The 15,849-nt window shown below is 39.6% G+C and overlaps 1 protein-coding gene across 2 annotated transcripts; it reads right to left on the bottom strand.

The window, feature by feature from the left end:
- Positions 1–4,596: 4,596 nt before the first annotated feature.
- On the bottom strand, positions 4,597–15,593 carry LOC131318709 (dolichyl-diphosphooligosaccharide--protein glycosyltransferase subunit 1B). 2 transcript variants are annotated; one of them, XM_058348648.1, is made up of 9 exons: positions 15,352–15,593; positions 14,477–14,521; positions 13,397–14,031; positions 13,014–13,161; positions 12,111–12,290; positions 11,931–11,999; positions 10,878–10,967; positions 5,089–5,232; positions 4,597–5,016 (listed from the first exon to the last, which is right to left on the bottom strand). In XM_058348648.1, exons 1-8 carry the CDS (start codon positions 15,472–15,474, stop codon positions 5,110–5,112), a joined length of 1,413 nt encoding a protein of 470 aa, XP_058204631.1. In that variant the 5' UTR covers positions 15,475–15,593; the 3' UTR covers positions 4,597–5,016; positions 5,089–5,109. The 2 variants fall into 2 exon arrangements, with proteins under 2 accessions (XP_058204631.1, XP_058204632.1); XM_058348649.1 differs by having other exon boundaries at positions 5,105–5,232; positions 15,352–15,577.
- Between the last annotated feature and the right edge of the window lie 256 nt (positions 15,594–15,849).

Below are 15,849 nucleotides of genomic sequence, written 5' to 3'. Positions count from 1 at the left end.
GCTGCTGGCATGGTTACATCATTCTCGCTTGTGTTCGAAGTTGATGAAGTCGTCATTCTGATTGGACCAACTGAATACACAATTTCAAGGATCGAAGATCAGACTTTCGTCGTAAAGCTCTGATACCATATGGAATTTAGTGGAAAGAATAAAACTGAATCAAGAACACATCAAGAAGAGGAGAGAGAGAGAGAGAGAGAGAGAGAGAGAGAGAGAGAGAGAGATGGAATTCCCCAATTTCATTTCTGTTTTCTTGATCGATACAAACAAGGGCAAAGCCCTCTTCATACATCGTTCCACATCAACTGACTACAAATTCTGTTTACAACAAACTAACCACTCCACTAACTAGCAGATTAATCCCTTAATACAGCTGACGTGGATACTGAAGTGGAGCTTGGATCAGCTGTGATCAAATCCCTTGAACTAGACTCCTTTACAATTTGTGCCCAGTTTGTGGGATGGGGGAGGAGTCAATTGAACATTTATTTTTTGTATGTGAGCAGGCTTGGAGGTTTTGGAGAGCGTCGAATCTGGGACTTGATTTTACAGTTGGGTGTTCGATGCCTTTTAATGTGTGGTTCGATCAATGGTGAAAGGGTGTTCCACATAAGTCTATTCTAATTGAATCAATTCTTATTATGTGGGCTATTTGGTGTAATTGTAATAACATTGTTTTTGGCCGTACTCAGGATCTGTTGCAGCAAAGCATGGGGGAGGTTTATCGTACTTTGGTGTTACTTGGAAAGATCATGGGTGGGTTTGGGTTGGGGAAGGGAGAGCGGTAGGAGTGGTTGGGAAGGGTCAAAGAGCAGTTTCGCGAGGTGGTTTGGTGGGGATTATGGCGGATCGGAAGCTGGTTGTGGATGGTGCATGGCATAGGGAGACCTGGGAGGGTGCTGTTGCATGGTGCTCTGTAGATGATAAGGGTGTTGTTCGTAATGAAGGAAGAAGGGAAGTCTTTGCAAGTTCGGCGTTGATAGTAGAGGCGTTGGCTGTTTGGCATGCGCTATGCTGGGCTCGTGATTGTGGTTGGCTATCGGTTGAAATATGTTCGGATAGTTTAGTTGTAGTTCAAGGTTTTTTGCAAACCAGTGGGGTTCATGCGCTTGTGAGAGTTATTTTGGGTTGATATTGTCAATCTGGCTTATAATTTTGATTATGTTGTAGTTTCTAAAATTTCGAGAACTGAGGTTAGGCAGCAGCTAAACTTTCAAGTTTAGTAATATTATGTTATGTTTGTGGTTTGATAATAATAAATAAATAAACATTCTACTGGCAGTCGGATGTGATGAATGGTGTGTAGCATCCAACCCAATGTCATACTATGTTTATTGAACAAATAAAATATTCAACTAAAACCTTTAAATTATATCCATGTATGTGACCCACTCCGAATTTCACCAAAACAATCCAAGTCATTTATTCAATTTAAAACATCTTTCCGAGCAGCTTTGTAAAGAATTAGCTCAATCGAATAACTGTAAGTGTTTGATTTAATCTTCTAACTTTGCATCTAATCCTAAATTTGAATGAAAAGTTAGAAGATTGGATCAAACACATAAAGTAATTCGATGAGCTGATTTTTTTAAGAAACCACTCAAAAAGATATTTTAAATGTAATAAATGGCTCGAATCGTTTTTTGAGATCTGGAGTGGGCTCCACATAGGGACTTGTGCACATATTTAGGCCCATAGTCGAACTGAATGGGAACTGAGTGCAATCGAAACTATCTAAAAGTTTGTCGACATAAATCGTGCACAGATTGTGATATGAAATCCACTATAGGTCTCATACAAACAACTCGAGCCATTCCTTAAATTTAAAATATTTTTTCAAAGAATCTCACAAAAAAATCAGCCCAATTCAATACGTTTTTGTACTCGATCTAATCATCTAGGTTTTTGAATCTAAGCCCTTGCAAAAATATTTTAAATTTAATAAATCGTTTTTATGGAACCATAGTGTTTTGAATTTCAAAAACCGTGATAATTTTTTTTTGGGTTTAAAATGCATCCCGACGGAGGTAGCTTGGAAATGTTGATGTTCTATATCCTCCATCCCTTTGTCTATTCTACATATATACTCCACCCAGTCGATAGCTTGAACAGAAACAAGCAAATTTGATTGGTTGCCCCAAAACCGGGTGGTGCTCGAGATGAGGTTAAATTCTACACGGCCCCTCCGTGTAGAATGGGATGAGCGGCAAACGAATTTATAACTGACACGTCACCCTAATGCCCATTTAAAACGCGAAATTATTCGTTGCCGGTGCCTCCCACCTTCCACTTACACGCGTTTTCTTTTCTCCGCCTATCCCACTAGACACACAGTTTTTTCTCTAAAATTAAGTATTTCAAATTTCAATCCGTTTGAATGGGTGAGAAAATTTTGTTTTTTTTATCATTTAATTCTAAAGGGTCATAATTAAATTTTGATTATAGGGCTCTCGTTGATTAGCCCTAAGAAAGTCGTAGAATAAAATATCTCTTAGGATTAACCAACGAGAGTCCTAGAGTCAAAATTTAATTATGACCATTTAGGATAAAATGATCAAAAAACTAAAATCTTTCTATCGGTTCAAACGGATTGAAATTTGGAGCACTTAATTTTTTAACCATATTTTTTAATATATAAACTGAAGGTTGAAAAATTAAGTGTTCCAAATTTTAATCCGTTTGAATGGGTGAGAAGATTTTATTTATCTGATCATTTAATTCTAAAGGATCATAATTAAATTTTGACTCTAGAGCTCTCGTTGGTTAGTCCTAAGAGATATTTGATTCTACGACTTTCTTAGGGCTAATCAACGAGAGCCCTATAGTCAAAATTTAATTATGACCCTTTAGAATTAAATGATCAGATAAATAAAATCTTCTCACCCATTCAAACGGATTGAAATTTGGAACACTTAATTTTTCAACCTTCAGTTTATATATTACTCCTAAAAAATATGGTTAAAAAATTAAGTGCTCCAAATTTCAATCCGTTTGAACCGATAGAAAGATTTTAGTTTTCTAATCATTTTATCCTAAATGGTCATAATTAAATTTTGACTCTAGGACTCTCGTTGGTTAGTCCTAAGAGATATTTTATTCTACGACTTTCTTAGGGCTAATCAACGAGAGCCCTATAGTCAAAATTTAATTATGACCCTTTAGAATTAAATGATAAAAAAAATAAAATCTTCTCACCCATTCAAACGGATTGAAATTTGAAACACTTAATTTTAGAGAAAAGGCTGTGTGTCTAATGGGATAGGCGGAGAAAAGAAAACGAGAAAACGCGTGTCAGTGGCAGGTGGGAGGCACCACCTGGCTGTTGCCCTTGGGGCAACGAATAATTTCTCGTTTTAAATGGGCATTAGGGTGACATGTCAGTTATAAATTCGTTTGCCGCTCATCCCATTCTACACGGAGGGGCCGTGTAGAATTTAACCTCGTTGGGGATATGCATTAGTTTTCTAAACCAATCAACGTCTGCTCCAGTAATATGCTGTACAAAACACGATTAATGAATTTTGCACCCCGCTTTCTTATATATGCGCTCTAAAATTTGTGGCTTAGTGCCAAAATTACACATAATACAAACACTAAAAGACATTTAACAGTGCTCTTCGAAAATCAAATTTCTGTTTATGATCCTGACTTGGAAGCGAGTACTGCTATGGGTACCGACGGTACCCATAGGGAAAATGCACCGACGGCCACCGGACGGCCGTCTCCGGTCACCGGACGGCCGATCCGAGCCGTCCAAAAATTTTAAAAAATAAAATCGAGTGGGCCTACGTGAGAATCAATGGCATCCGAGGTGTGTAGAGTACTTGATCCGAGTACCCCTTTTTCGTGTATATACACGTATATACAAATATACACGAAAAATGGGTGCTCGGATCAAGTACCCTACACACCTCGGATGCCATTGATTCTCGCGTAAGGCCACTCGGTTTTATTTTTTAAAATTTTTGGACGGCTCGGATCGGCCGTCCGGTGACCGGAGACGGCCGTCCGGTGGCCGTCGGTACATTTTCCCTATGGGTACCGTCGGTACCAATAGGATTTCTGCCTCTATATATATATAATATAATAGAATACTGCGATCACAACTAAATAACTAACATCAAGGTTGAGGGACTAACAAACTATTAGGAGTAGATTTTAAGTCAAGGCCAACGCATATGATGTGGTGCATTTTCTCCTAATTCTGAAGGAGGAACCTTAGTTTGATCCTACCCATTTTCTGATGTCATTCTGGAAACACCAAGTGAGATACAAGCAACTTCAAAACTGATACTAGCAATTGGTGTGGTGTGAGTATTGCCCCCAATAGACCACATGAAAAGTACTAATTAATTGTCAAACTAGATTACCTAACCTGTTTATGCGGAATCTGCTCGATTCGGATGGAGGATGCCCAAAAAATGTTCAAGATTACTGTATAATACTAGCATTTAAAATATGTGCAAAAGAAATATGAGTTCGGTCTGTTGTAAACCTTTTCCTACCTTGATTCTCCCATGCAGCAACAAGAGAGACGTAGCAGAACAAGAGAAGTCGGAGAATCGCCCAACAATTAGTCTTAAGCACATTGCTTCCTTAGCGAAACAAACTATACGATAATTACCACAATAGTATATATAACATTACATAAATCCATCATATTTTCTACCCTAAAACAAGCATACATATATACTGCGTAAAGCAGAGAAACAGCATTATAGATTTGGATGGAATGGTAAAAAAAGAGCAATAAAACAACATCTCCAAAATATCTGAGTCCTCTATACTTGTCTAAATAAGGCAACAATCTAATGCTTCCCTTGATTGCGGGGGCCTACTTTAATCTCAATAAAAGAGCAAAATGTACAACCATCATTTTGCCAGCTCAAACCGATATATGATTGGAAAATTTTCATAACTTCTAAATGTACCACAAAATTTGTTATCATGTTTGACTTTTGAAGTACTCCAGCCGCCAGCCAGTCATAATCCAAGTGGAAGGACTCAACAATAAAGCTACACAAGAAAGAAGCAAGTTTCAATAGATAGCAACATCAAGTCTAGATAAATATACCATTTTCTCAGTACCTTTGAGAATCCCTACTTTTTTCACTTCCGAATGGAAAGATCGATGTGCAGGTAAGCTACACAAGCCACAAAAAGGAAGAAAAAAACAGAAGCCAACATCAACGGCTCCACGAGCATGAATATTGGGTTGAAGTTGTAGTAGACCTGCAAAAGAACATGCCAAAAAGCATAAATCTCATACCCATAACGAAACAAACAGCAGTCAGAGAGTAGAGAACTGCTCCACAGAAACACACACACATCAAGCCCACCAAGACCCACCCTTATTCTTTTTAGCAAAGTTGGGATGTGAAGAAAACTCAATTGTCATGATCATACTGCTGGGACTCTTAATGACCACCAAAAGTATTCTCGAGGCATGCCAATTCCGGTTTCTTGCTGTGGGAGTCCTCAACCCCCGACGAAAAGGGGCGTCAGCTCATGCCAGTACCAGGTTGGCATGACTCTTCTTTTCCAGCAATTCAGAATTGTTCGTTGCCCATACATTTCGCTTTCTTGGGTCATAAAAAGATATTTCAGGCTTGGGAACTAAGTTACGGGGTAGGAAGGTCAGGTGTTAAGACACCCACCATCACTCGTTGGATATCAATCCTATTATCATATTAACTAAGTACCTGGGAGGCGGAACATGCCAAGGGGATCAAAAGCAATAAACACGTAGCATGCATCATAATCAAACAGTGGATAGATACTGTACAGGAAACAAAACTGTTGCAGAGCCTTCTGTCGTGCGTAGCACAACTTGCTGCACCTACAGACTGTAGTACGCAAAGAATTTTGTTGCGTACGGCAGCTTGTCTGACATGCTAAAATGAACAGAATGTTAAGAAGACAGCATCATGCATATTATGGAAAGGAAGCATAAATAAACGTAAAAATCTGCATCTTCAGCAAAACATGGCACATTCCGAAAAATACATGCCGTGCGCCATATTTATTCTTGCGTCCGCAAGGTTCACTGTTGCGTATGCAAGGAGTCTGCTTTGCAGCTTCAACTTTTGTCGGTTCTGTTTTCAAGGCTGTTTGGGCTCAGGACACAGTATTGACCCCATCCCTAGTCCAGATGTTCCCCTCAAAGGTTACATAGGAGATATAGAGGCTTTCTCACCTTTGGATCAAGCAATCTCCCTTCAAACACTCAAGACAACTTGAAACTGAAGTATCTATGTGCATTTACTACTAGACACTAGCCAAGAAACTCACAAGAATCCTTGACTATGCTTCTCAAAAACCAAGAGGCAACAGTAAATGCCCTAGGTTTCTTTGTATGTGCATCAATGTTCTAAATGGCGCTTGGCGCTAGTAGGGCGGAGACCCACCTCCAAGCGCCAAGCCGCCTAGGCGGCCGCCTAGGCGCCGCCAAGCAATTCGGCGTTTTTTTTTTTTTTTAACAAACCATTATCCAATCAAACTATATTCTATGTATCCATAATACAAGATCAAAGTTCTACATAACCATAATGCAAAGTTTAATGTACAAACCCAAATGAAATTAAGTAGTAGCAACTAGCAAATAAGTTGAATAAGACAATAAGTAGAAATAAACGAGATCGGAGATCCCTAATACCAAGTTAAAAGTTCATCTCCTTTCTTTAACTCTTCTCCTCCATACCCTTCCAAAACTTGATCTACATTAGTTTAATACTATACATTTTAGGCCGCCAAAGGCCTCCAAAGACGTTGATGATGCCGCCAAGCCCTGCCAAGGCCCGCCAAGACCGCCTAGGCGGCCGCCAAACCTCCTTGGGCGCCAAATCGCCGAGACCGCCATGGCCGCCTAGGCGGCCGCCAAGACCGCCAAGGCCGCCTAGGCGGCCGCCAAACACCGCCAAACCTCCCTGGGCTCCAAATCAAACGCCAAGGGGTATTGGCGTGGCGGCAGGGTACCTCCAAGCGCCTAGGCGGCCTCGGCGGCCGCCATTTAGAACAGAGATGTGCATGCATCATGTTAAATAAGCTCAGCTCACATAGTCTCCTTAAAACCCAGGTATGAAGGAGAGGGAAGCTAGGGCCTTATAACCAGCATAGAGGGGGCTTGTCCAGACAATGTGGGACACAATCCAACACACCCCCTGGCCCACAAAGCGTGGCAACCGGACAAGGGTTCACCAACGAAAGGCCCAACCAAAGCTCTGATACCATGTTAAATAAGCTCAGCCCACAGTCTCCTTAAAACCCAGGTATTAAGGAGAGGGAAGCTAGGGCCTTATAACCAGCATAGAGGGGGCTTGTCCAGGCGATGTGGGACACAATCCAACACATCACTTCACTAACACTAGTTGGAGGAGTTCCTCTAACAAGAACACCCTAACCACCACAATATCTCAACTATAATGACTCTCCCTCCTAATTTTTGCTGAAGTGCTACTGGTACATACAATCTGTGCACAGATTTTGAGGTGGGGCCCACCATGGGTCCCACATAAATGATCCGAGCCGTTCATTAAATGTAAAACATTTTTTCAAGTGTCTTTTGTAAAAAATTAGCTCAATCCAATACCTATAGGTGCTTGATCTAATCATCTAACTTTTCATTATCCGGAAATCTGAATGAAAATTTAGATGATTGGATCGAGCACTTATAGATATTACATTGAGCTGATTTTTTACGGGGACTCTTGAAAAAATATTTTACATTTAATGAACGGCTCGGCTCATTTGTGTGGAACCCGTGGTGGGCCCCACTACAAAATCTGTGCACAATCTGCGCACAGATTGTATGTACCAGTAGCATGGTTCTAATTTTTGGTCTAGAGGCTCTAGCCTTCTTTACCCAAGGGTCAACGGTCCTATTTATAAGCAAATGGGATGTTTTTCCATTGGTCCGAAGACTCTCAAACCAGCTGGTGGGAGATTCCCGTGGTCTATGACCTGCACCTATGCACATAGATTGTGCTGTCAGCGACACTAGCAAGACATTTCCGATGAAAGGTCGCATACGCAAGCTCCAACCTTGTGCGCACTCCTTTGATCCTTGCATGCACCAACTGGCTTGGTGTGACAGATTCTCTGTTGTGTAAAGTGTGCGGGTGCAAAAGGTCAAACATCGCGTATGGCAGGTTTGACCAAGTAAACATATGGGTTGACTTTGTGTCCTAAGACCTAATGTGCACAAGTCTTTATGTGTTTTAAAGGGCTCATAATCAATCCAATTGCACATCAAAGGCATTTTTCATCATTGGGGAAACGCTTGGAACACCTGCTTCGGGATCATCTGGTGGTCCCAAAATGGGGTGTCTACATTCACCTATAATACTAAATCCCCTATGTGGACTTGCAAATAAAACTTGAATTAAGGCCAAGAACTTTGGGGTGGTAGAGGCTACATAGGCCAGTTGAGGAGCCTTTTGAAAAGCATGGTGGGTGTTGAAATGACACTAGGGTGAGAGCTGACATCTTAGGAAGAGAAAGAGAGAGTGATAAGGACAATTGCAAGGGATGAATCAGAGTTATGTCGTATAAGCAAAAGTAGGGTCAGGTGTACCGGTGTGGACAACAAACAGTTGGTGCTCTCTACTTGGCCCCATAACGAGCCTGTAAACCAACCATAACAACTCAAGTGGTAAAATGTTTGAGCTCGACTCATTTTCAGACTTATCAACTAATTGAGAATCCAAGTCATTTGTTTGGTCTATCAAATGATGCAAAACCAACTACTACAATGTCAAGCTTGAGTCATGCCTCTGAGGTTCTTGGCTTGTTTTAAACCCAACTGTCCCAAGCTGGAGACTTGCAAATTATTGTTGTCATTTGAGAGGAAGCTTAGTACTTTCATGCATATTTGAGTCCACTTTTTTATATGTAAGTTCTTATGAAGTGTCTTGGGAACTTTACTATACATGTAAGAGGTGGAATGAGCCGAACAAAGCAAGTCAGGAGGATCAGACTTATCAACTAATTGAGAATCCAAGTCATTTGTTTGGTCTATCAAATGATGCAAAACCAACTACTACAATGTCAAGCTTGAGTCATGCCTCTGAGGTTCTTGGCTTGTTTTAAACCCAACTGTCCCAAGCTGGAGACTTGCAAATTATTGTTGTCATTTGAGAGGAAGCTTAGTACTTTCATGCATATTTGAGTCCACTTTTTTATATGTAAGTTCTTATGAAGTGTCTTGGGAACTTTACTATACATGTAAGAGGTGGAATGAGCCGAACAAAGCAAGTCAGGAGGATTTTGAGGCAATGCATGCTCTGACACTTGTTGAAGTATAACGTCGCTCTGACTAGCTATAGCAGTAGAGACCATTTAGGCATATGTCAACTTAGACCTTAAGCTGGCTAACCAGACAACTTGCAAAATGCAAGCTGGTGCTGGCTAAAGCAGGGGAGAAAAGGTAGTGGCCCGAGGTTGAGGCATATGAGCTTGGGGAAATGACTCGAGGTGAATTAGATTAGCGGTAGTATCCTAACAGGTTTATTTTGCGTTGGCAAAGAAAATCTTTTGAATTACTGGTTTCGTGAGACTATTACTTCCTGAGATTAAATCCTCTGGCTTCATGAATTCCTCCTGGCTTGGACATGTTCAGGTTCTATAAGTATCATAGTGCGACTATTTATAGTTGTATGCTTCATTTGATTTACAACTTGAAAAGATGTGCGGAAATAAAGATATTTGCATTATCAATCTACGACTATATTATAACCTGGGAGAACACAAAGGAGGTATCGTTTAGGCTGAACTCAACCCAAAAGCTAGCTACTGAAGTGATGGTACCTCAACCTTATACAATGCACTTTACTATTGTACCTAGATGACATGGAACTTCTATTTACAGACTCCCTCATGGATAATGTGCTCACTAGGCATTTCCTGCCATGTGCAAGCCATCCCTGCTACTCGGATTCTGATAGCATGTTACAATTACTGCTGTAAACGAGCCAAGCTTCGGCGAGCTCGAGCTCGGCTCGAGCCTTAATGAGCCAAGCTTAGTCATTTACTAAACGGACTCTTTAATCAAGCCGAGCCTCCCTTAACGAGCAGAGCTTTTGTCGAACGAGCCGAGCAGAAGCCAAGCTCCACTCGGCTAGTTTAGTAAACAAGCCAAAAACTCGAGCTCGAGCTTGGCTCATTTACTGAATGAGCTGAGCCGAGACTTAACGAGCCAAACCGAGCCAAGCTCGCGGGCTGCTTGGTTCGTTTATAGCCCTAGTTACGATCTAAAGAAATGCAAAATACAAATGTATCGCAAAAGTAATTGAAAAGTTACTTTTAAAAGAGTAATGGTTGGTTATGGAGGTAAATCTTGACTATCCAAGGCAAACCCCGAAAAGACGGAGACTATACTACCCTTAACGACGGTAAGATAAAAAATTATTACCTTTCACAGTTATGCCATCTATAGAGTATAGAGATAGAAACAACACCAAACAATGCTATCATCGATGTAAGTTCTAAATATAACATGGTTAATTGGTTATACATCTTTAGGTGTCTTTTGTGTTCATCAAAATCCTGTAACATTTCTTAAAATATTCAAGTAGCAAACTGTTCTGCAAATTTAACCCCTTACACTGTTATCGTTGGCATACCACTGCATAAATTTGTGCATCTCAAATCAAAACATATTTCCATCAACTAATTGAGATACAGAATGACTACGAAACAAAATTTGCTTGCCCCTAGAATTGGGCTCATGAGTTAAATGTGCCCACGGGAAAATTTACTGAGCCCATCGTGAGTTCCTGGCTCCCCAAAATCATGTAAAATGGCCCTCAAGAGGCTTGAAAGAACAAACATATCACAATCGGTAGTTGAAACCTAATCAGTACAACAGGTTGTCAAATCACCTGGAAAGGAGAGTTGTGCTCAGGAACTACATTCTTCTTCTCCAAAACTACAACAGTCCTTCCAACGACATCAAGGTATGAGTAGCTAGTCTGCAGAGTCAAGAAGAGAGATTGTTGTTAAATTGGTCTTATTCAAATGAATTGGGCATACGCCAATAATAGGAATATGAGACGACATTGCAGTTAGATTGGTTGTATCCAAATCACTTGGGTACACATGTCTATCAAGGAACTAGCTTTGTGCCAGTTCAGGACAACAGGGAAAAAGTATACATTGAAGTTTTTTTCAATTCCCGTGTATTGAATGGGCACAACGCTAGTAGCGGAAAGGCAGAGACACAGAAGGCGTGAGAGAGAGACTGAGACTGGTGAACTCATGAAGGATATACGATGAAAGAAAAACAAACGGGGAAAATTATCAAGCCATGGGGAGTTCTCTAATCATGGGGAAAATTATCAAGCCATCGGGAGTTGTCTAATCATGGGGAGTTATCTGACAGGTGGTAGTTTTTTTGTTTTGAAATTGAAACCTACCAAATAAAAGGATAATTCTTGGATCTATGTACAAACAATTAAAAGGCTTCCCCATAAATCAGGAGAAGGGAAAAAAGGAGAAAAAGAGAGAAAAAAGTGAGTTGAGAGGGGCAGGATTGCCACATACGGTAGAGAAACCCAACTTTTAAGGAGATTAAAGGATTGAGAAATTGGAGGCTTCGTAAAGCTCTTACATTTGCTTATAGAATAAATAGATAAGGCTCGGTTTGGTTTGGTTTGGTTTTATAAATAGATTTGCTTGATAAAGAACTGTTGCAACTTCATGTTCACGAAAGTTGGGTACTTAGAATATCTTATCCAGACCAGAATACTATTTACTACTAATTTTTTGGATATATAATAAAGAATCAGTTGAAAAAGAACTGGTGCTTCAGGACAAATCAAAACAAGAGCATTAACAGAGACAAAGTACACAACAATGGCTTCGACTCATATGCACAAATATTTTGTTACCAATGTCTCTGCAGATGACAACAATGGTATGCCATAATAACTTACCTCCAAGCTTTGTTCCACTGGAAAAGGAACTATGGCAAAAGGGTTTTTTGATCCCTCCGGCAACACCACCTAAAAACAGCAGCCCCTGGATTAGCATATATGCTCCAATTCTGACATGACACAGAGAACGCAAGGGGAATCATTTCATCAACCAATCTACATTCAAAGAAGTGTACCCACTTTGATGGTCAATTTGTTCACAACTGTCTCTGCAAGAGGACATCCAAAGGTGAAGTTTAGGTAACGCCTGCCATCAGATGACTCAAAAAGGAAGTCTTGCAATGGCAGCTCGTAGCCAATGACAAAAGTGGCCTTCCAGCCCCCAAATAAAGGATATCTCGGCTCTATTTCCAATTCTGACTGCAATGAAAAGAAAGAGAGAGTACCTCCCCCCCCCCCCCCCAAAAAAAAAAAAAAAAAAAAAACAGAGAGAGAGAGAGAGAGAGAGAGAGAGAGAGAGAGAGAGAACAAAGAGAAAGTTGTCAGTACATAGATATCAGCTGACAATAACATATGAGATTTGCCTGTTCTTTCTAACTGAAAACCATGTGAACTGAGATCTTTGTCCAAATGAAAAGACATAAGTCCATCAAGCGGAAAGTCGAAAACTAAAAAAACAACTACTGCAGACCAGTAGGAAACCTTTTCATGCAAAAGTTGAAGTTTTTGAAAAGAAAACACGATAGGGCCCCAGAAGTGTAGCCAGATCACAAAAAATAGCAAAGTGGTCAATCAGGTAATTTTTCATCCAGAATGCATACCACTCCCACATAAAATCAAAGTAGCATTTTCATCCAGATAGCTGATCCATATTGGACAATGGGGATAAATAGAAATAAAATGTCCTCTTAATATGGGTAGCCAACAACATAAAATCATGGGAATAAAGACTCCTTCCAATTATTCCTTAATAAAAAAAACCTTAAAAGTTGAGTAATGACTACGTTGAAGCTAATTTCAGAATAAAACAAGAAAGCTTCAAAAGCATATATATTCAAGACAATTGTGGCAACCAAAGTTTTAGAGTTGCATTGGCTCTTGTTTTTCTACAGTTGAAAACAAAATATAGCAAACAATACTTACCTTCCTAGAATCTTTACGCAAATGTGATGATGAGATATTCCCTATTTCATCTCGGTAGTATACAGAGTGAACTCTAGGGGGTAATCTTGCAATCAGATGCTTGAAAGAAGACACCCCACTCAAAGACGGCCTAGATTGATAATCAACCCTACAAGAAGGAAGGTTCAGCCGAAACAGGTTCAAATAGGCACTCAGATTCAGATACTATACACACAATATCCGCATCTACTAGGACATTTTACTACATGATAGAAAATAGTAAGATTAGCAATAGGGGAAAAACAACCAAAAAATCCAGAGCAGCAAAATATTGCAATATTCAAATGTATGAGATATTAGAAGGCTGAGAAAGAAAATACCACGTAAACAAGCATTAAACTGACCTTGAAAAGACACCTTTGTGTTGAGCCCCAGCATGGACCAGTTTGTAATGCTCTGTGATCTGAAGGCTTCCCCAATGAGATATTTCCACCTCACGCACAAGCTCCTCAACAACAGCGAATGGGTTGTTATTCTCAAAATGAATGATTATGGGAGAAAAGGAATATGGAGAGCGGTCTTCATAGGGACCATATTTTAGTTCTGTACCAGCATGGTCAGTGGGTTCCACTCTCGAGAATGATTCCACCTTGGTACTTGGTGTCTTTATAACAGTTATTTGTTGTTTAATATGGTATGGTGACAATAGTATCGCACTATCATGGTAATAGACAAGTTGAGGCTCTGACTGGCTAATCTCCAATGGGAAAGGTTCAAGAGAGTGTGTCAATACATAAAGCACTTCAAGTGTTAAAGACTCTCCCACACTTAACGGATTTAGCAACAAAACAGTGAAGAATTTAGTTTCATTTGGCGCCTTGGGCCCTTCAGATGGCTTCACATCAAGAGGCAAATAAGATTTCTTCTTCTTCTTTCCAACTGTAACAGCTGCTTTGAGCAGTGCAATGTGATCAACTTCGGTAGGTGGGAAAGCAAGAAGGATTTCTGAAGCCGGCGGAGAGGTCCCAGTATTTTCAACCTGAAATATCCACATATGAAAGTGCATGCTATGTTACTTGCAATATACAGGGAAAAAAACACGAGAAAACTAGAACCATTTAACCATAGCTGATTGGGACAATTTAACCATTTAAAACTAGAACCTACTGAGTGAAAGTTCAACAATTAGCTCCAAACAATGAGCTGGATTAGCACCCTGAATTACGTTCGTTTTGAACGCAAAGACTCAACCATAATGCAAAATAAACCTTCACAAAACACATAGAGTAATAGATACTACTTGTCATTATGGGTACAAGTATTACAATATGAATAAAAGCAAAACCCATACATTTCACGCAAGGCACATGGTCTCATCAACTATTCCCTTTTCTAAGCAACGAAACAACTTTCTTATATTTACCATAAATGCACAAATAAAGTACAACTATTGGTCAAGATCAATCAGAATAATGTAAGAGTACCTTCAAAGTCAAATAAACCCTCGTGATATGCGATGTCAAGTCAATCTGCAACAATGATCAACCATATCAGTGTGACTGACATTCAGAAACACCAAACAAGTTTTATAATTATATACTGCTAGCCAATTAACAAAAGCACTGATTGCAATTTGCAAACACTAATCAGTTAGATACCTGCATTTAATCAAATACGTTCCTTTTGATAAATTGATCATGTTTCACCATTGTAAAAGCAAAGAAAATACTAACAAGTATAGCTATGTTACATACAAAATCGTTAGAACAGCACACGGTGATAAGACTGCTTGGTTGCGATGTGCCAAACCAACAACAACAACAATAACAGGACCCATGTAGTCCCCAATCATTGGGGGTATGGGCGGAGAGGATCAGAGACAGTACTAACCTTCGGCAATATGCGCAAAGTGGCTGCTCTCAGAAAAATGTACCAAAAAATAAGCATACAGACTTCGTATAGATACACAAGTAAGGAGAGTATAGGTAAACAACAGTAAGAGCCTGCTTGGTTGTGCAAGTCAAATCCAGATAACTTGACTATTTGCGTAAACATAGAAACATCTCTAAAACAAATTTATCAAATACATTTTAATCTGAAAAGAAAAAGAAAAATCAGATTTGTAATTCCAGACAGAATTGAAGCTCATCAAATAAAAGATCTCGAGATTCAACCGTAAAATACGCTACACAAATTGTGTGTGAAATGTTAACCAACTTCATAAATTGGTACTAACAAAATGCCAATGAAATACACAAAAGATCAAGGTCGATAAACAAATTCTAAAACGAATTGTTGACAGGATATACAAACAGATGATGAGATGAGATGAGAGACGATTGATGATCAGAGAGCTTACTCTGCGTTCGGCGCTGACGATCTGGAGGTCCTGTGAGGAGAGAGAGTACGATGTGGGGAGGAGAGAGAAGTGGACCAAAACTGCGAAAACTAGGGCTAGTCGAAGTCCTGCCGGGGCTTCCATGGTTCTCTGCTCCTCTCACCAGTATGTTGACCAACTGGACAAGTCTAATATAAGCGTCGATGGTATTTTCGGTCAATATTTACCTCTCTGCTGAGATTTGCATTCGTTAGAGTATTTCACCAACACCTGCTCAAATTTTAACTCAAACTTAAATTTGAGTAAAAGTCACTCAAAATACCATTTCACTCTTTACTCAAATTTCTCTTCAAATTTAGTTTAAATGAAACTTTTACTCAAATTTTGAAAGCTATTTTCTCCCCTCAAATTTATAATTATGTTATTAATGAAATCTTTACTCAAATTTATACCTAGATTTGCATTTGCCCATTAGATTGCTTCATATCAAATCAAGTTTTTTCCCAAATTTGAGTAAAA

The sequence above is a fragment of the Rhododendron vialii genome, chromosome 3a (assembly GCF_030253575.1).
Source record: "Rhododendron vialii isolate Sample 1 chromosome 3a, ASM3025357v1".
NCBI lineage: Eukaryota > Viridiplantae > Streptophyta > Magnoliopsida > Ericales > Ericaceae > Rhododendron > Rhododendron vialii.
This window is presented reverse-complemented; position numbering and strand designations above follow the sequence as displayed.

Bases quoted from the DNA above. Each gene is read 5' to 3' on its own strand.
- LOC131318709 (XM_058348648.1), bottom strand. From the start codon at position 15,474: ATGGAAGCCCCGGCAGGACTTCGACTAGCCCTAGTTTTCGCAGTTTTG. The intron at 12,291-13,013 runs GTAAGTATTGTT...TTTTCATTGCAG, and splicing joins TGCGTAAAGATTCTAGGAAG to TCAGAATTGGAAATAGAGCC. The intron at 5,233-10,877 runs GTGATTTGACAA...GTTCTTTTGCAG, and splicing joins AGCACAACTCTCCTTTCCAG to GTCTACTACAACTTCAACCC.